Genomic DNA, 21,214 nt, shown 5'->3' on the forward strand with positions numbered 1-21,214 from the left:
GATAACCAGGTCCCACAATCCCAAGTACACATGTTAAAACTAATTTATTGTTTAATACATATTCTAAAGGACTTAAAATAACATTGTACTTAAAATACATAGATGTATGGAACTTCATCACTCACATTTTTTTCACACCTTAAACAAAGACTTTCAATTTCAACAATCTCAGGCTCAGGGTCATCAGCTTCTAAATTCCTGAATAATGGCTTAGGCTTTTCTTCTGGAAGGGGCATACTTTCCTAGGATCATAAAAAAAGTTTCACTGCATATACTAGAGTCCATTAACCCTTCAACTATTGATGAATGGATTCCACCCACCTATTCTTGTATTCCCCAAATTAAACATAAAAAAAGTTATAGTGTAACTTTTTAAAATATCTTTACAAAATTTCATAAACTATTAGTAAACATTACAAGCCATTTGTACATAAAGTATCAGATTTTATAATTATGTTTTAACATTTTTTGAAAATTATATGCTTGTGCATTTTTCAATTAGAATGTTGATTATCCAACAGGCAAAGTAACTTTGATTTTATGGTTAAGTGCTTTTATGCATCAAAAAATTATCAAATTTAAAATGTAAAATCTCTATAATCTTCAGATAATTATGAAATGTTTTAGAGAAAAACTTCATATTTATTTCTTATTTTCACTATTGTATCCCTGTCCAGGTTTGGTTGATTTGACCGATACTGTAACCACCATAAAAATTAGGAAATAGATATGTTACACATTTTTCATTCTAAGAATACTACAAATTATAACACAAAACCATAAATGCTTAGTCTAAATACCTTAAATCTCACAACATTTTACATATGTAAAATATTTTTATTATATTGACTTTTCACTGTGCCTAACTATTAGTGTATATGCACTCATGTTACTGTATCAAATAATATAAAACTGGTCTTTACAAAGTTACGTCTTGACTATGTTCTAATAGACCAGTATTTTGTAAAGTGCAGTCACACTTTGATTATAATACATTATATATGTACATAAATTTTACTACTTACAATAAGTTCTTAAATTTCAGTTTTCTTAAAACATATAAAAGTAAACAAAGTATAAAAAACAATAATGTCTTCTAGTTACAAACTCTGTAGTCAATTGCCGCTTGCTTAAATTTGCTAAATCTTATCAAATTTCACATGTGGATAATGTAAAACAATTTTTTTTTGGTTTTATTTATGCATTCTGAAATAAGAAAAAAAATATCATAAATTACTATATCAATACCACTATCATTAAAATTTGGCTAATCGGGTTTATATTACTAATAGTATAACTAATGCCATGTGTTCTTAAATTACTAAAACTGGAAATACGTTTATGCTACATACAACAAAGCAGCTTCCAAGAATCGTTCTTTTGTAATGAAAATAGAATAACAAATTTTGTAGGGTTTATACTGAAATCACTACTACTAGTACCAGAAAAACGTGCTTTTGGAAGCTCGTAACCTTACTAATACTACGTATACATATGCTAAGCGTAACATCAATATTTATATTATTCAGTAATTTCAAAATATAAATGTTTCAAAAACTAATTTAACAAATGCACATCAGTTATTAATATAATATTATTAGTATCTACTTTACCGAAAAACAATAAAACATATAACCTAAAACACTACACAGCCAACAGCTTCTGGAAGTTATACGGGGTTATAGAGTATTTTTATTTCGTTGACATAATCTCAACCACAGTATAAAATGTCATTGGTGTGCTTATGTGTTAATGTAAACTTTTAAAGTAATAGTAGGCAAAACAGTTTTACTTCAGTTAAATACAAGTTACTTCTAATTTGCGACAATGTTAAATGATTCCCTTAGAAGTTGGAATATGTAAGTGTTGATACACTGAACTAAAATTTAAAAACGAAAACAATAAACACATACTAGAATCGTACTCCGATATGTCGCCATTTTCAGTGAAAGTAACTTTGTTTAATTGTATTCACACTATGATTACTTACTGAGTGATAACACTTCCAGCTTTAACTATACTGTGATTGTAAAAATAGTGAGTAAAGAAAACCAATTGTTTAATCGCTCCCCCCACCAAAAAGACGCTTCTCTGATAAATTATTTCATGGTCTTAAACTTTTCCCTTTTCACAAATCTAACACATAGCTTGATACATATAAAACCGGATATTGACAATAAATATTGATGAACTTTGCTTGCCAGCGGCCCGGCATGGCCTAGCGCGTAAGGCGTGCGACTCGTAATCTGAGGGTCGCGGGTTCGCGCCCGCGTCGCGCTAAACATGCTCGCCCTCCCAGCCGTGGGGGTGTATAATGTGACGGTCAATCCCACTTTTCGTTGGTAAAAGAGTAGCCCAAGAGTTGGCGGTGGGTGGTGATGACTAGCTGCCTTCCCTCTAATCTTACACTGCTAAATTAGGGACGGCTAGCACAGATAGCCCTCGAGTAGCTTTGTGCGAAATTCCAAAACAAACAAACAAACAAAGTAACTGATTGTTACTGTGTAGCTTTGCGCGAATATCCGAATTAAACTAGTAGGGGTTATTAATGTTGTTATAATTCCTTTACTTTGTCTCCATTATTTCTTTTCCTTCATTTGAAAATATTTGGTCTCATTATATCATATGTAAGTTGTACAGTGTTATACTTTTTTTGTATTAAAATAAACATTCCGAAATTTTTAGTAGATTCTATTAAACTATTAATATAAACTAAAATGTTCTGAAAGTTAAAAAATTACAGTCACATAGTGTGTGTGATTAATAAAATAACAGCTGGCAAGCATTGTTTGTTTGTTTGGGAATTTCGCACAAAGCTACTCGAGGGCTATCTGTGCTAGCCGTCCCTAATTTAGTAGTGTAAGACTAGAGGGAAGGCAGCTAGTAATCACCACCCACTGCCAACTCTTGGGCTACTCTTTTACCAACGAAAAGTGGGATTGACCGTCACATTATAACGCCCCCACGGCTGGGAGGGCGAGCATGTTTGGCGCGACTCGGGCGCGAACCCGCGACCCTCAAATTACGAAGCGCACGCCTTAACGCGCTAGGCCAAACTATCAGTTACAACCATCCATAAATATAAACTGATAAACACTATGGCAGATGACACTTAGTCAGTGAAGCCCCCTTCCTCCACGAAAATTCTCAAACTATTCAAATAAAATAGTAGGATTTCACCGTCACTCTTATAAAGTGCATAAAAGTGCGACACAACCGTATACCAACCATGGACCTTCGGAAACACTGTTTGACACATTTAGTCCATTTCCCAAGCTCCGTATTTCCGAAAGTTAAAATACCAGCCTTCTCTAACTTTAAAATGTAATATAAGTAGTATTATATATGTAAAGTACTAAGATACTGGTTATAATGCATTAATCATTTGGGTATTTTTTTGTCCTAAGAAATTTGTGCATAAATGTGCAACACAACCCATGGACTTTCGGAACCACTGTTTGACACATTTGGCCCGTAATCTGAGGGTCGCGGGTTCGAATACCCGTCGCACCAAGCATGCTCGTCCTTTCAGTCATGGGGGCGTTATAATGTTACAGTCAATCCCACTATTCGTTGGTAAGAGAGTAGCCCAAGAGTTGATGGTGGGTGGTGATGACTAGCTGCCTTCCCTCTAGTCTTACACTGCTAAATTAGGGACGGCTATCACAGATAGCCCTCGAGTAGCTTTGTGCGAAATTCCAAAACAAACAAACAAAAACAATTAACACATTTAGCCCATTACCAAAGCTTCTTATTTCCGAAAGTTAAAATATAGGCCTTCTCTAACTTTAAAATGTAATATAAGTAGTATTATACATGTAAAGTATTAAGCTACTAGCAGGGGCGTAGATTTTTCACACCCGATGGGGGAATGATTTTTGCAACCACTTATGTGGACTGTTCAATTTGCAAATTGGTAATCTCTTTACGTGAACCTGAAAGCTGTAAACATGCAGTCACAGAGTAATCTTGTTGCTACGATACTTGCATGTATACTTAGGCCTACTGACTGATACTTACGAACTATCGCTTAGAAGCACGCCTGTATTAAAGGTGTACATTACGGCTACTGAAAATGTCTACATCTAGGCCTAATTATGCAATTCGATTGGTAAGAACACGAGAATCACAAGAACAAACAAACAATTTGTAGGCCTGTGATGCAGTAAAACAATACAACAGACCAAACTGTAAGGGGGGAATGATTGTATGCACCATATCCCACCATCTCCCCAGGATCTACGCCTACTAGTTATATTGCAACAATCATTTGGATATTTTGTTGTCCTAAGAAATTTGTACTCGTTAAAACATATCGAACTACCAATAATGAATTATACGTTAATGGCAACTTCCAATATTTTCTAATAGTTTAATATCTCTCTGTTTACGCATTGGGAAAGATTTAAAAATCATGATTAATTATAAATTAGGTAACTAAAAGTAGGATGAGCTGAGACAAGTTAAAGTTATAATCAAAAGTACAAATATATCTGACCCTTGTGTATCTCTCGTTATTGTATTTTTCACACCTTGGGTCATTTCGAGGAAACTACCAGCTTTCAAAAACTTAAGAAATATTGAAACTACTGCTTTATAATAGCATATTACGTATGTTCTAGTTTTTATTTAGTGATCTATTATTAACGTCAGGCAATGGCAATCTCTCATACTTTCTATATTAGGATTCGGTCAAGACGACTTTTTACGGAATTATTGTTTTATATCCTACATTAACTATCACCTGGATTCAGATACTAGAGATTGGCCAACTACAGAGAGAGAATGTGGACTGCAGTATAAATTTTGTTGTTTCCCATTAGGTGCAATATACCAATGTAATAATCCTTTCTGTTCGACCCTCACCCATTCTTCCAGTTTACATTTCATTTTTCTTATAGACACTGTTTATTTTTGTTAGATCTCACACTATCCTGTCTTTTTAATTTCATCTGCAACAAAAAACAATTGCTTGTCAATTTCAAGTACCAGATCCACAAGACATTTATTGTTCAGAAAATAAGGTTGCCATTAGAGTGTAACTGGTAATAAACTTCTATCTTTGTTTCCTTCAAAGCATTTCTTTCATACGTTATTTGTGTCATACTATCAGAGCGGTGTCTCTGATGTGGTAAAACTAGTAACAGGGAGTTGAAATAGTCTGAAGATAAGATCAGTTACAGGTATTCAACTGATTCAAGCACTTTGGTAAGTGTTCCAAGGTTTTGCATTCTTTTCACTCACCATAAACTGTCACCTGGTTCATCCAGGATAATTGATAATGTCAGTTGGTTTTATGAAAATCTGGTGATCCTGAAGAGAATAATAGATGACTGCTATGAAATAACCAATCACAGCTACATTAAGACAATGAGCTGTGTAATTTGGCATCTACCTCTTCTATAGCCAAAGCAATGAAGTCTCTTTATTTGCACCAAAAGCTGTAGCCTATAAATTGATTCAACTCAAACATACTAGCAGGTGCTATGCTTTTCGTTCTGGAAAGAAAAAAATCTTGACAAAATGCACCAACTTTACCCTTGAATTTACTTAGTCTCAAACAACAGTGCCACTGTCATTGCAAAATAAAATTCAAGCAAACATGAGATGGAATTTAATGTCTGACAAACTTTAGGAATTCAAGTCAATAAACAAGTGGAGTTCATGCTTATGCTGACATTAATGCCTTGATAATTTATGCCAAATAACATTAATGATGAATGGTTGTTCTCACTAGAGAAAAATAATGCAAGATGAAACAGCATATGCTTCCACCTTTCTGAGGTTCAGCAAAGGAAAATCTAGGTTGCTTCATTAAGTAGCAATGATTGTCATAAAATATGTGAGATACAATTAGTTCTGCACCTGGAAGCAACAGTTTGAGATCTGCATCTATTTGTTGGAATGTAAGGATCATAAAATTGTACTCATAAACTTAGCTGTGTACACCAATGAGCTGTGATATACTGCAAAGAGTATCACAGCATGGTGGCAAACAAATAAGATATTCTTGTCAATAAGTTTATGGAGAAATTTCTTTACAAGTCCCTGGAATACCATTTGGATGTTATACACATTGTATTTAACTTAAATTGTACCAGTAAGAACAATATATACAGTGGTAATCTCAACCAACTTGCTGGAGCAGAAAAAGCCTGCAACAGTAATTGCAGTGGCTCCACCAGAGATGCAACCTCCAGAAGTGTTATGAAAGTATAGAACAGATGGCATTATTCCACAAATATTACTTTGTAGCCTGGTTCAACCTAAAATATCCACAAGTGGAGCTACCTAGAACTGCTGCTCCAGTTATGCTTATAACGTGGAAGAGAAGACATCCAGATCTACAGAGAGATCAAGATCAGGTTCTTATTACAACTGTGAACAGTGTGACCATTTGTTGCATAGATGTCTTTTCTCTTTGCATACATCATAAGCAAAGGGTCAGAAACAAGCTCAAGTGAAATGATAGGTTGTGAATAAATGATTACAGATCTCCTAGCTTAACTAAGCAAGCCTCAGGACTTACCTGGCAACTGATCTGGAAAAGGACAGCCATATACCAGTTCCATCGGGTTTGATAGTTAGTTCAGCATCTATAAGAAGGTGAATATTTGATAGTTTTCACATGATACAGGGGAGTGGTATGAATCCTACTTATTTTATTGTGTATACATGACTGGTTAATAAATGAATACTTTTTTTTTTTTTAACACAAATTATGATAGGCTGTTATCAATAAAGTTTGACTCAATGTTATTCTTTGTACCATCAATAACACTGCAAATTATTTCTCTTATTATGGATTTTGACTCAAATACTGGTGTTTTAGATTTAGATGCCTTACAGATATTACCTGCAAGTAGAAATATCAGGTGAACTGCAGCACTGTGGTAAAACCACACAGCTGAGATCCAATAAATGAAACTCAATATTTTGGACAGTTGTATTATTTGCAGTCCCTCTGATTTGGCATTCATTACCTGAAAGAAAATTTATACTATTACTCTGAGCTACCGAATGAAATTTCCTTCTGAAATACTTTCAAACTACTTAATGTCAAACACCTGAGTGATAACTGCATGAAAACCAAGGCATTAGGGGATAACATGCTGTTAATGATATCAAAGATACTTAGAACATCCTAACATTGAAGATTAGATCTTTGTAGTTAAACATTGTTATTATACTACAGAGAACAGAAACACCTAAAGATAATTTTCACATCTATCACAATAATATTGTACACAAATAATAATCTCATAATAAAAAAGTACAGTGACAGTATTTATTAATTTTTTTCCTTATATAACTTTATGTGTACTGTTTCCTTTATTTGTGGTAGCAGTTTTATACATTTACATCCAGAGGTTGCAACATATTGTATTAAACAGTCAAACTATGTAAGGGTTGGCAAAGAATACACACTTTTATTACTAACATTAACTGGAATACATAAATTACCAGGATAACTAGCATTTTTAAGAGAATAACATGTGCATGAATCAAACTTTGTTTTAATGATACTGGGAACGTGAACTGAAGCAGTTGCAGTTGTATTATTGGAATAGCAAAAAGGTTAATGAAACAAATTTTTTGGAAATTATAAACACACACAGATCTATCAAAAAAGAATACATTCAAACTTCAGACAGCACATAACTAGGATCTTATTGATTATTCTAGAAATATAATTGGTCTGAAACAACAGTGCAATCCAGAAAAGCAAAGGTAAATTTTTGCTATCAGAATAATTAATGGCATTCTCCAACCTTCTCGGATACATGTACAAACATTTATCAGAATAATGAATTATTACTTTTAAATTATTTGTCAATGTGCAAATTATCAGAGTTCCCAAATTTCCCAAGATACTTAAATATATTATTATTTATTAAAAACACTTATAGAAACTGCAAAATTTATGTGTATTTTCCCATGGACCTAATAAATCTCCATACCAATTTTTGTGAAGATCCATTTACATGACATACAAAAGACAGTACTATTATATTTATATAGATGGCACCAGTGAATTAGCTCCACATAGAATATATTTAAAACATCATACCTGCACCCTAAGAATGGAAAAAATATGAGAGAAAAAATGTTTCTCTGTGATGAGAAACAGAGGTAAAATGGGAAAATCTTGACCTCTGTTACACAGGATTGAAACTTTGTGAAGTTAGGGGTTGTACCTCACATAATAAAAAAGTGTTTCTAGTATCATAAAAGCAATGGTTCCATTACAGTAATGATTTCTGTCACTTCTTGCCTGTGCTCTTATAGAGAAATGATGTAAATGCCATCCCTACTTTACTTGAACAGTTTTTAAAGGTCTGATATTAGCCATACCTACATTTACTTCCTTTTCTTTACTTTTTTGTTTGTTTTTAATGCAGTGTTTTACAGACAAAGGGATGTTGTATTTATAACCAATGAATGAAGTTCGAACTGTAATATTTATTTATCTATTATTAGCTGGAAATTACTGTTTCACTCTGTACTTAGGCTTTTCAAAGGAACACCAAATCTCTGCAAGAAAGCTCACTTCAAGTCTTAATGTCATTGCTTACACTACAATTATGTTTTTTTTTTTAAATTACTATTAGTTATTACTAATACTTATAAAAACAGATACTCCATTTGAAACTGTTACTTCAGTGAAACTGATTGATACCACTGTTTTGTTTTTTTGAGTTATCGTGTAGCAAAAGAAAAAAATTCAAACTTTTTGCTATGATATTTACAGACGTTCCTAGAACTTGTGACTCAGTCATTATATAGGTGTCCTAAAAAGAAATACTGTACAGTATTGTGAAGTTCTGATGACTTATTGAGGAGATATTTAAAATACTATTTTCATGAACAACCCAAGCAGTTCATAAACAGGCAGTGATAGTACTTGCCTGATATAGGTTCTTTATAGTACAACTCAAAAACATCACACATACAATACACACTCCATCACTACAAGAAACTGTCTTATTGTTTTCAATTGTCCTTGCCCAGCAAAGAATTGGAATGATAGATTAGGCCTCATATTTAAGTGTTTTAAACAGCCTGTCTGCTGCATAATCTAGTAGCAACAATGCTTCAAATCTCGTACAGGTTATATGTGGTGAGAAAAATGCAACTCTTTTCAGTAAAGAAATTTTGCTGTACTTGCATAAGAACAAATTCTTAACATTCTTCTAGTACAGCACTAGGTTTTCAAAATTATAACTGACTAATAATACATAATATTAATTTACAAATGTTTACTATCCATTATAAAATTCAGCTTAAAATACAACTCCATATATTTAATTACAGAAATTTTCAAACAAGCATGGTTAACTCTCATACCTTTTGTGTTTGTTTGCACATATGTTTAATTTTTATATTTTCAAAAACATATGGTCCTGCTTTCATACCTCAATCAAACAAATATTTTTGAAATTAAAAGGTAAAATCATTTTACTGTGGTAAATTATGAGTAGTTTTTTATATCACTGTCATAATCTTTATCAGTCTAGCTGAACCTATTCTAATCAGTATTTTACTAAACACTTAAAACTGACTTAAATATTAGGTGTTACAATCGCAAGTTCTTTGTAATCTAGGTTCACACAAAATACTTAGTTCGCATGACTACAGTAGTTTGTAAGTAGAACGATTTATCTGAGAGTTGAATTGTAATGAGTTATTTCAAGGTTCTGTTGCATAAGATTATAAACAGAAAAATATGTGTAGCCCTTTTATGAGAGATAAGAGTAAGACAGATGTCTTAACTGTTATTCTATATTCCTCTCTTCAATTAGGCTTTCCTATTGTGTTCTAACATCAAACAAATTGATAAATTACCAATTGATTAAACACTGCCTCAAGTTTAAAAATGACAAAAATAACTTATTGTATTGTAAGATAAAAGTATATATAAAATCAGTTGACAAAACTGAAAAGAGAATCACAAATAAATAAATAATTACTATAATCTTAAAACTTTATTTTTGTCTATCTCTCTCACATACTTCTATGTTGTACTGGATTTTAGTATGTCAACTTTGCATATAGTTGCCCAGGAACAGCATGTGCACAAAGGAAGCATAATATATTCTAATTACAAAAGAGAGGTGGGCAATCAACTGTACTTTAAAATATACAAAAAAAAATCTCACTTTTGTCAGAATGCGTGTGTGTTTCTACAGTCTCTTTCAACCTGTACTGTAAAATGTAAATATATTAATAATTTTAATGTGTTATTTCTGAACTTCAGTCAACAGAAAAATCTCATTTCAAAAATCTCACAGTGTATTTCATACATATAAAATTATTAGGTTATTCAGATTATGGAATAAATAAAATATTCCAAAAGCCCGCAATTAATTCTTTCTTCTGTTACTGTGATTTTGAGATTTCATTATCTGCAAAGATTTATCATAAGTTCTCATTCCAAATAGTGAATACGTTTTACAGATGTGCAAGTTATACATACATACATGTAGCATGTGAATATCTTTGTTTAGAGATCATCTACAATGCTTATTTCCTCATATTATTCATAAAAAAAACCATGTGGAAGATGTAATAACATAAGCACTTCTTCATGATAATTTGAACAAAGTAAATGAAATTGTGAAGAAAAAATTATGATCTGATAATATCTGTATCATTTCTAAAGTAACAAAATTAATTATTAACACAAGTAAAACAGCCATACTTTTATTATTGTAAAACATACAAATTTAATCTCCACTAAGCAATGAAAGCTTAATTTGCTTTCTCTCAAGGCACTCATGTATTGTATTTAAACTCAGTAGTCTTGATACATAAGGCTAAGATGAAGCAGGAACTAGTTCTACATCTCCTTAATATATATGTACAGTCAAAATAAAATAATTTTTGGCACAGTTGACTACAGCTCTTGCTTGCACAGTGGACAAGTAGTGCGTTCTTTTAAACATCTTCTGAGACAGTCACCGTGAAACATGTGTCGACAAGGCGTAACCCTGGCACACATCATTGCCTGAAGGCACACTGCACACACGTCATCTCTCTCGGTGAGCTCCTTTCGAGTCGCATATCTGTATTTATCAAGGCATGCTCTCTCCTGCAGAAGGAGTTTCCAGTGCTTTTCAAGATCACGTATACCCAGAAAGACATTAATGTAACTAGCTGCAAAGATGAGCATCCAACCTCCATCGGTACACAGCCATACAACAGTGATCATCAGTCCTGAAGCCAAGGAGGAGAGAAAGCGCAGAAGAACTGGACACCACAGTGGTTCCAAATTCTCTAGCATATCCAGCTGCATCCAGGACAACACAGTGGGAGCTCTCTGCTGGCAGGCTCGTTCTGTGAGGAGGAAATACATGGTTGTTACCATAATGTACACCCACGTTGGACTGAAATGCTCCAAGCCTTGCTCCAAACCAAACACCAGCAACATGAATACACCAGTGATGACAAAAGTGATTGCTTTGGTTAAATCCAGGATTATCTTGGTTGCAGTCAAGCTGAGGTGACGAATGTTTGTGTGCTCCGATATACGAACTATTGGCGAATAATTATGGAAGTCAAGCAAACGGTGAGCATAGGTTATCAGATAACAGAAAACATTGTAAAATAACAATGAATACAAGCCTGTCAACCTCTCTTTAGGACAAAACCAACGGTCACACAGCATAAAAAATATGACCTGGTTGACTAGACAGCTGACTGTCTCGCTGCGATGTCCCAAACTATCCATTCGATAACTTGTACTTGTCATTAGTAATTTTCAAAGTTAACAAGTCTTCTCCTGATATTAAATAGGACCTTGAGCTGCTGTTCAGCTTCTCTACATGATCTGGATATCTTTCTTCAATACTACGAGTATAGGTATCATTTTAATTTTTTTCTAATTTTCCTGCATGGTTGGCATTTAGCATCTTGATTTCTAGAAGTAAGACATATATAGACATAATTTATCATGTAATATTTCTTAACTTTATAAAACATCATGGTTTCAAAAACAACCACTTGAATGTTACACTATCACATTTATCACTTCCATTGCATACACCACCCCAGACAAGAATACCGAGCAAATGGAATTCAGAAAATCTGAAGCTATGTTTATTTCAACATATTTAGGCCAAACATTGAATATCTTTTTAAAATGAACAAACAAACATGTTTATTACTAATGGTACAAATAATTATACAAAAATCTTGTAAAATCTAACAGTAACATAAAATAGACAAAGCAAACCTGCCATTTGGCTATTTAGTTTTCTCTACATTAAGTTGGAAATAATGGACATAAATGTTAGAGATCATAGTTGCAAATTCTTTGTAGCCTAGGCCCAGACAAAATATATATTTTTTATGACTACAGTACTTTGTATGTATAAAACAATTTACTCAAGATTGTATTGTGAATGAGTCATTTCAAGGTTGCATAAAATTATGATCATAAAATGTCATGCTTAGTCTTTTAATGAGGAGGGAGTAAAACAGATGTCTCACTGAGTGATATTCTATCTTCCTTTTTACAGTTAGGCTTTCTCCTTTATGTCTTACTAACAGATAAATTATTCTGATAAGCTACCACCCAAGCTGTGATTAAATAATATTTACACAAATTCTCCTCTACACAAATCTTACAAGTCAGAAAAAAAAAAGTTGAAATATGGATTTCATATTTTGGTGCTCCTAATTATGGCTTACTTTGAAAATTGGATAAGTTAGAATAGTTTTTGAATGTTCTGTTCTAGTTACCAATACATTTTTTTTCTCAAATATATATATATTTAAAAGCTAGATCAATTCTTTTTTGGGACACTAAACTGAACACACCTGAACTGAATTTTTTTTAAATAAAAAACGTATGGTCAGAGGATATTTTAAAAAATTATAACTCAAAAGTTAGGTTGAGCACCATCCTGATTTTTTTTGTAGATCATATTCAGAGATGTAAGAATATATGGTAAAAATCTGAAAAGGCTGAATAACTAGTGACATGGTCAAACTGTGGCCTGAAGTAGGGCTATTTTTAGCTAAATCATAAAAAGTTGCATACAGCTAAATTTTTTTACAGGAAATCTAACAGACTTTTAATTACAACAATTGCTGATTTATCAACTGATATGTTATAGGAAATTAGAAAACAAAATTCAGCTTTGTATCATATTAAGTCTTAGAGCTATGGCTAATTACATAAACCAATGCTTTTTACAATTTTGGGTTTTCAGGTGATTTTACTGTCTCACTATGCAAATCCTAAGAGAGATAAACTTGGTTTGAGACCATTTTTGAATTCTGTGAGATTAATTCAGTCAGTGTAGCAAATATTAGTCTTCTACCACCATTACTCTTGCAGCTTTAAGCAGCCACAGTTGCCAGAAAATGAATTTGCCAAAAATAAAGAAAATTAACTAACTTTTACAGGGCTGTAAATCAGAAACTATTAGAGATATTGATCTAATCTTTGGCAATCTTTCATTATATGGGTATATGAGCACATGTGAATTTTTTCAAGGCATTCTGTGGAGGTTACCTACAGCACCCTGGATGATTTGACATGGAATGACCTCACTGCCAACAATTTCTGTGTGCTTAGCCTTATCATGGTTGGAGCAAAACTGTTCAAATCAATTGATAGGATCATCAATTAATAGCTTAGTAATTACCAATAACTGTCCAGTTCTATGGCAAACAGTTAACATACTCCAGGTGTGATTTACAAATTTAGATGCAAGGATAACTACTACAGTGGATACACAGCAGAGAAATAAATCCATAAAATTAAAAGTAAACTGGTCTAAAAACTTTAGATGCTCATTTACAACAGTTCTATAGGTTACATGAAAACTGCAAAATTAAAAGTATTTTTATTCTTAGCATGAAATGAAAAAATTGCCTTTCACTCAGACTGACTCAGTAAAGGATTCAGAAAAATACCAATAAATGTTTAGTAAAAATACTTTATCAATAAATACAATTTGTGTGTGTAACACAGACTTGTAACATCTCCTAGAGGGTTGCCAAGTTCTGGAAAGATAAACACAGTGAACTCGTCATTAAAGTAAACACTAACATGTAAAACTTCAGAAATGCAGGTCAGTCAATTACGTTGGTTAAAGAGAAAACAATAATAAAACAGTAACTTGAGTAAGGCAATATAATAACTCTTTTGCAAAATATTCATACTAACGAAAGGCATGTCCTTCCAGATTTTTTCTTCAAATATCCATAAAGAAATGAGAGAATAATAATATTCTACAATAGAATACCACAGAAAACACAGTCACATTTCATCAATAAATACTGGAAGAAAAATATCTGAAAATGATTAACCTTTAAAAAAGCTATCTTAAGCCACAGTGAAATAATAATTAAATGAAAAATGTTTATCTGTTACAAAGATAATGCATAAAGGATATCACAATTAGAATTATGAGTATAACTTTGATGGGAATAATCTTAATAGAAGAGATGTCTCTCTATGTTCTGGTTCATCAATCTCTTAAGCCATCCAAGCAATGTGCTGTTGCTAGTGGTAGAACAAATAGAAGTTTGAGTTGTATTTAGAAAAATATTGAAAATACATCTCAAGAGGTTATAATTCCATTTTCTAGGTTACTGATTAGGCCTTACTTGGAGCATTGTGTCCAGTTTTTGGATCCTTGCCTTAACCTTTGGGGATACAGATAGGCAAGTGTACATGTCAAAATATTGTCTTATTGTTACATTTAAAATTTTAATTAAACTACTAATATTATCAATGTATGGCAATAAACATGGCAACGTTTTGTTAATAAATTAAATTTTAACATAACATAAGTTTTAGTTTCTTTCTGTCAAAAGAAAATATTTAAATAAATTCTCAATCTTCACTCTTATGTACCATTTGGACACTTCATTAAAAAATTACATATTTTAGATAACCTTTCCACCCATATTTAAGCTTCTTCTGGACACTGCTAAGATATAATCTAACTTAACTCACTGCTTCAAGTTATCTTGTTTGTTTCACTTGGATATGAACCACAGCATCCAACCCACACACCTTCCAATCACATATGGTCTTTCACAAAATATAAATAATTGTCTCTCTGATATTTGCTATTATATTATTTGCAATCGATAGAAAAATATCCTAATTTACTGATTTAAGTATAGTGCTAGCTCATTCCCATGATAGCTTTAGAATTATTGTGCATATAAAGTTGATATAGCAAATTTCACCTTCAACAGACAAGGGAATTATTTTGAAACATATTTTAGCATAGTTAGAAAACCAGATAAATTACAATACTTATGGGAAATTGTATTATCCTCTAAGTTGAATATTTGAAATAAATAACAATTCAGTAACTAGTAACAAGAACTATAACAAAAATTAGGATACCTTTCATTGAGACGGACTTATTTATACAAAAAAATTGTAATATTTACAATATGCTTGCCAAATTTCACACACATAAATGTAACAGTTAATACATTAAAGGTTAATGTACATATAGTTTCATGGATACATAATGGTTAAAAGTTTGGTAAAAATAACTGAGCCCGTATAGGAAAACCTCATCAAATTTTTTAAAAGGGTTTAAACTAGGGCTACTAGACTGATACTGATAAAACAGTCATTGTACCAGGCCAAGTAAAGATCTTCAAGATTTATTTATTTCAAAAAAGAAGAAGAGGATTTGATTGAGGTGCTCACTGTTGTAAAGGAAAGTGACAGTGTTGATGAATCATCTTTTTTGTTTTTGTATTTAACGGTAAGAATGGCAGAACAACAGTCAAGAGGACATAGATTTATGTTTTTGCTGGATAGAAACCATTTCCAGCTAAGACAGTTTTATTTTTCTTACACATTTGTTCACCTCTTGAACAGGTTCCTTTCAGATGTGGTGGATGTAGTAAATTTAGAGAGTTTAAGGCAAAACTTAGTAAGTACTTAAGTGATAAGTGCTAGCTTTAAGGGTTTTGTATTATATATATATGTATATATTATTATTATTTTGTAAAGTTTAGTTATTGGTTGGGACAGCCTCGATGTTATGTCTTCAGAAAACAATGTCAGCATCAGACACATTCATTGTCTTAATCTTCAATAATTTATTACAAAACCTAATCGCTATCTTAACTTGAATTTAAACAGTCTGTTCCAAATCTTATGGCCTGGCATGGCTGAGCGCATAAGGCGTGCGACTCGTAATCCGAGGGTCGCGGGTTTGCGCCCGCGTCGCGCTTAACATGCTCGCCCTCCCAGCCGTGGGGGTGTATAATGTGACGGTCAATCCCACTATTCATTGGTAAAAGAGTAGCCCAAGAGTTGGCGGTGGGTGGTGATGATTAGCTGCCTTCCCTCTAGTCTTACACTGCTAAATTAGGGACGGCTAGCACAGATAGCCCTCGAGTAGCTTTGTGCGAAATTCCAAAACAAACAAACAAACCAAATCTTATATTCCCTTGTTCTATTAAGTATTATCTTCAGAATACTGTATAAAGATACAAGAGACCATATCTTTTCAACTTCACATGACACAACCTTATAAACTTCAGTAAGATCACCCTCTTACCTTTCCTTTTCAAGACAAAATAAAAGATATTAACCTGTCTCTACAAGACAATTCTTCTAACCTAGTAGCTCTTCTTGGAACTCTGTCCAATAATTCAATGTTGTTTTTTAAATAAGGAGACCAAAACTGTAAACAATATTTCAATTGGGATAACTGCCAATATGTATAGAGATAATTACACCTTTTGACATATAATGAAAACATCTATAAATATATCATGAAATGGTATTAAATTTACTACTAGCAACAAAGCATTACTTCCATGGCTCAAATGGCTTCTTACCAATCACTTTGCCAAGATCCTTTTCTTCTGTTTGAGTGAGTTTCGTCTATGGTACACGTGATCCAAATTTTAGAAAATCTAAATACTTACACCATCAATAACAAATTAATTAGAGAATTTATTTCAGTAAATCCATGCTGATTTTCTTTTATTATTTTGTATTTCTCTCATGGAATTCTTTTTTCCAGATTATACAAGGTTTCTCATAACAGAAGTAAAAACAACTGGCTTTTAATTTCCAATATGTACATATTTTTTATTTCCTTAAAAATAAAAGTCATTTGATTTAAAATCCTCAGTTATTTGTCCCAGCAATTGTGCTACTAAAAAATAAAAGGAATAGGTTCACATATTAAAGTTTTGATCTACAAAACCATAGGCATAATACTGTCTAGTCCTAGTGCTTTATTTTAAATTTCTCAGGCTTTAGTTTCATCACCCAAGGGTTACTATCTACATAATGCAGTTCAATTCCAGAACTTCCTACAGAATGCTCACACTCAAGAGTACTTCTGAAATCTTTTGTAAAAACAGAGATCACTTACAAGTTCAAACATCCCAGTCTTCCACAAATACATTGCCATAAGGTTCTTTCAGGGACCCAATCCATATTTTAACATACTTAAAATTGTTTTCTTCAGTTTTAATGTTCTATAAAAAGTTAACAGATATAGAAATCAAGATTTACCTTTAGTAAATCCTAGGCTTAAGATGAAATGGAGAACTATTATATAAGAAATTATTCATATTGATAAGATTTAGAAAATATCAGTGATACAAATTTTCTTGAAATTCCAGGTTACAATACTTAAAGACAACTAGGGATTTATCGATTCATCAAGGTTGTTCCATCAACTGAACTTTAAGAAAAACAATAAAAACCTCAAAGCCAGTCTTATCATATAAATATTCATTACGACATTCCATGAACCACCTTAAGTTCGATGAATCCATGACATCTGAACACAACCAAACCTACAGTTGAAGATTACTTCTACCCATTGCTCCATCAACTAAACTTTAAGAAAAACAATAAAAACCTCAAAGCCAGCCTTATCATATAAATATTCATTACAACATTCCATGAACCACCTTAAGTTCAATGAATCCATGACATCTGAACACAAACCTACAGTTGAAGATTGCTCCTACCCTGCCAAATTTTATATATATCCTCTTGTCCTCCCATTGTCATTCTTAAATATAAATAAAGATGATGCATCAACATTAGCAATGATAAATACACCAATCCTCTAACTTCTTTTTTACAAAAAACTTCAAAGACCTTAACCTGCTCTTGGACAACAATATTTCTGTCCTCAGTATCATCCTAGTAGCTTTTCTTTAAACCTTTTAAAGAAGTAAATGTCATTCTTAAAACAAGAAGACCAAATCTAAACACAATACTCCAAACCAAGTCAAAAATATAACCTATACAATCAAATTGTAACATTTTTAGACATATATTCAACATTTCTCTTAATACAACTTAAAATCTGGTATCTTCACACAACTGTTCACTCAACCAAACACATGTATTGCTCTTTAATAACTACACATCCCCATCATCATGGAGATTCAATGAGTTACCTTGGCCTGCTGAACAGGTGCATTCACAAGCTGATTCCTTAATTATAGCATATGTGGCCTCAAATATCTAGTGACATTACAGTTTATTTGATAGTGATAGAGTTTACAAGAAAGTCTGGAGGGCTGTTTATTTATATAAAATACAAACAACATTTTGTTAGTAACAGATATAATAAACTGTGGTCAGGAGATTAAATATATAAGGATTACAACCAGAGGTTTCAAGAGTAGAAAAACGGGCAGTCAATATAGGCCATACAACCAAGTAAACCAGCTCAATGAGAAATCAGGTGTTGAGGTTAGGATTGTTATTAATAAGGATTGGATTATTATAGTATGAAAGATTTCGCCAAATTAACTAGAATTGTATGAAGTCATGCAATATGAAAGAGAGGTTTCCAGAAAAAATTCACAACAGTTTTATGAAATTAATGGTCAATCATGGGGAACTACATTTTAGGTATATTTTTAGCCATTAATGACAACATAGTTATAGGACTGGATGGATATTTTGAGAAGAGAGGCCACTGAATAATTATATTTGATGTTATGCTACATGAGGAGATAAAATGAAATGAAAGTTTAGTTTTTTTAATTTTCACAAGTCCAGTTTTCAGGCCGTGAAGTATGAGTTATCATTACAGTGAGGAAAGACAATATGTTAAAAAGTAATGCCAAGCAGATGTGGGAAATTCTTTTAAAAAATTGGTTTGATTCAAGATAGGCATGTTCTTCAGAAAAGGAAAACATTAACACAGAAGACTAAACTCAACTGGCTTATGAAAAGTATAAAACTAAGATTAAATGCCATAAATTTAGAGATTTCATTAATATAAATTTATTAGGAAATCCAATAGGACCTATGAGAAACAGCAGTCTAATAATGGACTTACACCTTTTAATTTGTTTAATATGTTAAAGTTCAGCAAAATGTTAAAGGATACAAGAGAAAACTTCTTGTAAAATACTAGATAGCTGAGGTTTTAAATGTCTTTTTATTATATGTCAGCAGTATTCTTCACCATAAGCATTTTATGTAAATAGTGTATATATTAATCCCCTGACAGTAAGAATTAAGACTGAGGGATTACAAACATGAAACACCTAATGTAATATATAAAGTTCTGGCTTCATCAAACTTTTACAGCAATTCATTACACTAACTAATCATCTTATTATAAAAATAAAAGTGTCTTAACTGGAGTATAGACAGTCTTTTTCCAGATCTAGTCGATATCATCGTATACTCTTATTCTATAAATTATTATATTCAGAACACTACATACTACAAACATTAGAAATTTATCCTATCGACACTTTCCGAATATTCTTATAAACCTCAGCTGCTCTCAGGAGAAATCAAGTTGAAATACCTTATAATTATAAAATACCTCCCCAATAGTGATCCCAGAGTCATATGACTCGTGTGTTTATTCTTATTCTTTGGGCCTAACTTGTTAATCTTAGTTCTAACTTGACTCTGGAATACTGCTAGTTTAGACTAAAAATTAAAACAATTAAAATTTAAGTTTCATATTTAATTGTACTTTATTAATGTACACTAAAACGAACAAGAGAAATATGTGTTACTTACACATTTCTTATACTAAAAATTCTAAGAAATGAACAAAGAGTAAACAGACTACTGCACAAATTTTGCTTAATATAAATTAGGCTTAACACACAGACAATCTTATAGATCTAAATACTTTACATGTCACTGAACTTATTTGTTTTAAAAAATAAAGAAAAAAGAAGTTATGGGAGGTATTTATTTTCAGTTAATTCACTGTAGAAATCAAAATCCACTTCTAGAAGTCTAAGGTTTTGGAACAATCGTTTATTTTATAGGTGTTATTTCTATTTATGTAGCTTATTCGCCATAATACAATATTATTTTCAAACCAATTTTGTATTACGTGTTTGTGTGCGTTTCTTTGTTTGTTTTGAATTTCGCGCAAGGCTATGCGAGGGCTATTTGCGCTAGCCGTCCCTAATTTAGCAGTGTAAGACTAGAGGGAAGGAAGCTAGTCATCATCACCCACCTCCAACTCTTGGGTTACTCTTTTACCAACGAATAGTGGGATTGATCGTAACATTATAACGCCCCCACGGCTGAAAGGACGAGCATGTTTGGGGTGACAGGAAGGCGACCCTCGCCTTAACCGTTTGGTCAAGCCACATCGGGCTCTCTGCTTTAGTCACTTTAACAGTGCAATACAGAGTATTTTCAGAATATGGTCTTTTCTTCTTGAGCTAAGTTTTCCCATTAATTAACAAAATTCAAAGGATGTTTTGCTGTTGTGGTATCACGTTGTTAATATTGTACCCGTTTTTAGAAAAAAGTAGGCTTTTGAAAGATGTTAAGGTGAAAGGTACAAGGGTGGACAAAAATTTGGCCCTCTTGAAAATGTTTTTTTTATATCTTTTATTAGATAACAGAAATAAATATGCAAAATAATATAACATCAAACCTGACTTTTATAAATACCTAAACTTTTCATGATTTTAATTACATTCTCTTATAAAAAGTGTTGTGAACTTGTTGTAGTTTCTTAGATATTTTTATTCCACTTAGCCTACAAAATGATCAAACAAGTTTCTCTGTATTTGTGGAGTCGTTAAAATATATTTTATAAGTAAGAGAATTGATGGTGTGGAATGGCCAAGTCAATTATATGATGTCAATCCGAATTAAAAATATATGAGCTGAATTAAACCGTTTAACGAAAGATCACAAGCCAAACAAGGAAGTTTGAAGTATTCAAAGAAAGATGGCGGTCAATCA

General features: G+C 32.4%; 2 protein-coding genes across 9 annotated transcripts in view; both read right to left on the reverse strand.

The window, feature by feature from the left end:
- Nucleotides 1-20,126, reverse strand: part of Zpr1 (zinc finger protein Zpr1) — a 67,765-nt gene extending 47,639 nt beyond the window's left edge. Inside the window, exons 1-4 of one of the 7 annotated variants that reach the window (XM_076510957.1) lie at nucleotides 20,021-20,126; nucleotides 6,857-6,983; nucleotides 6,530-6,596; nucleotides 126-242 (exon numbers count right to left, since the gene is read on the reverse strand). In XM_076510957.1, the coding sequence (XP_076367072.1) occupies nucleotides 126-242; nucleotides 6,530-6,559 (147 nt within the window). In that variant the 5' untranslated portion in view covers nucleotides 6,560-6,596; nucleotides 6,857-6,983; nucleotides 20,021-20,126. Of the gene's footprint in view, nucleotides 1-125; nucleotides 243-1,352; nucleotides 1,570-1,613; nucleotides 1,782-1,913; nucleotides 2,038-6,529; nucleotides 6,597-6,856; nucleotides 6,984-20,020 lie in introns of those variants that run through there. The other 6 variants (XM_076510964.1, XM_076510962.1, XM_076510958.1 and 3 more) reach the window with 6 other exon arrangements.
- Nucleotides 10,689-19,818, reverse strand: LOC143255388 (uncharacterized). 2 transcript variants are annotated; one of them, XM_076510966.1, is made up of 2 exons: nucleotides 19,800-19,818; nucleotides 10,689-11,920 (listed from the first exon to the last, which is right to left on the reverse strand). In XM_076510966.1, exon 2 carries the CDS (start codon nucleotides 11,750-11,752, stop codon nucleotides 10,898-10,900), a length of 855 nt encoding a protein of 284 aa, XP_076367081.1. In that variant the 5' UTR covers nucleotides 11,753-11,920; nucleotides 19,800-19,818; the 3' UTR covers nucleotides 10,689-10,897. The 2 variants fall into 2 exon arrangements, with proteins under 2 accessions (XP_076367081.1, XP_076367080.1); XM_076510965.1 differs by lacking the exon at nucleotides 19,800-19,818 and adding an exon at nucleotides 16,837-16,905.
- Nucleotides 20,127-21,214: the final 1,088 nt, after the last annotated feature.

This window comes from Tachypleus tridentatus, chromosome 7, assembly GCF_004210375.1.
Source record: "Tachypleus tridentatus isolate NWPU-2018 chromosome 7, ASM421037v1, whole genome shotgun sequence".
In the NCBI taxonomy this organism is placed as follows: Eukaryota; Metazoa; Arthropoda; class Merostomata; order Xiphosura; family Limulidae; genus Tachypleus; species Tachypleus tridentatus.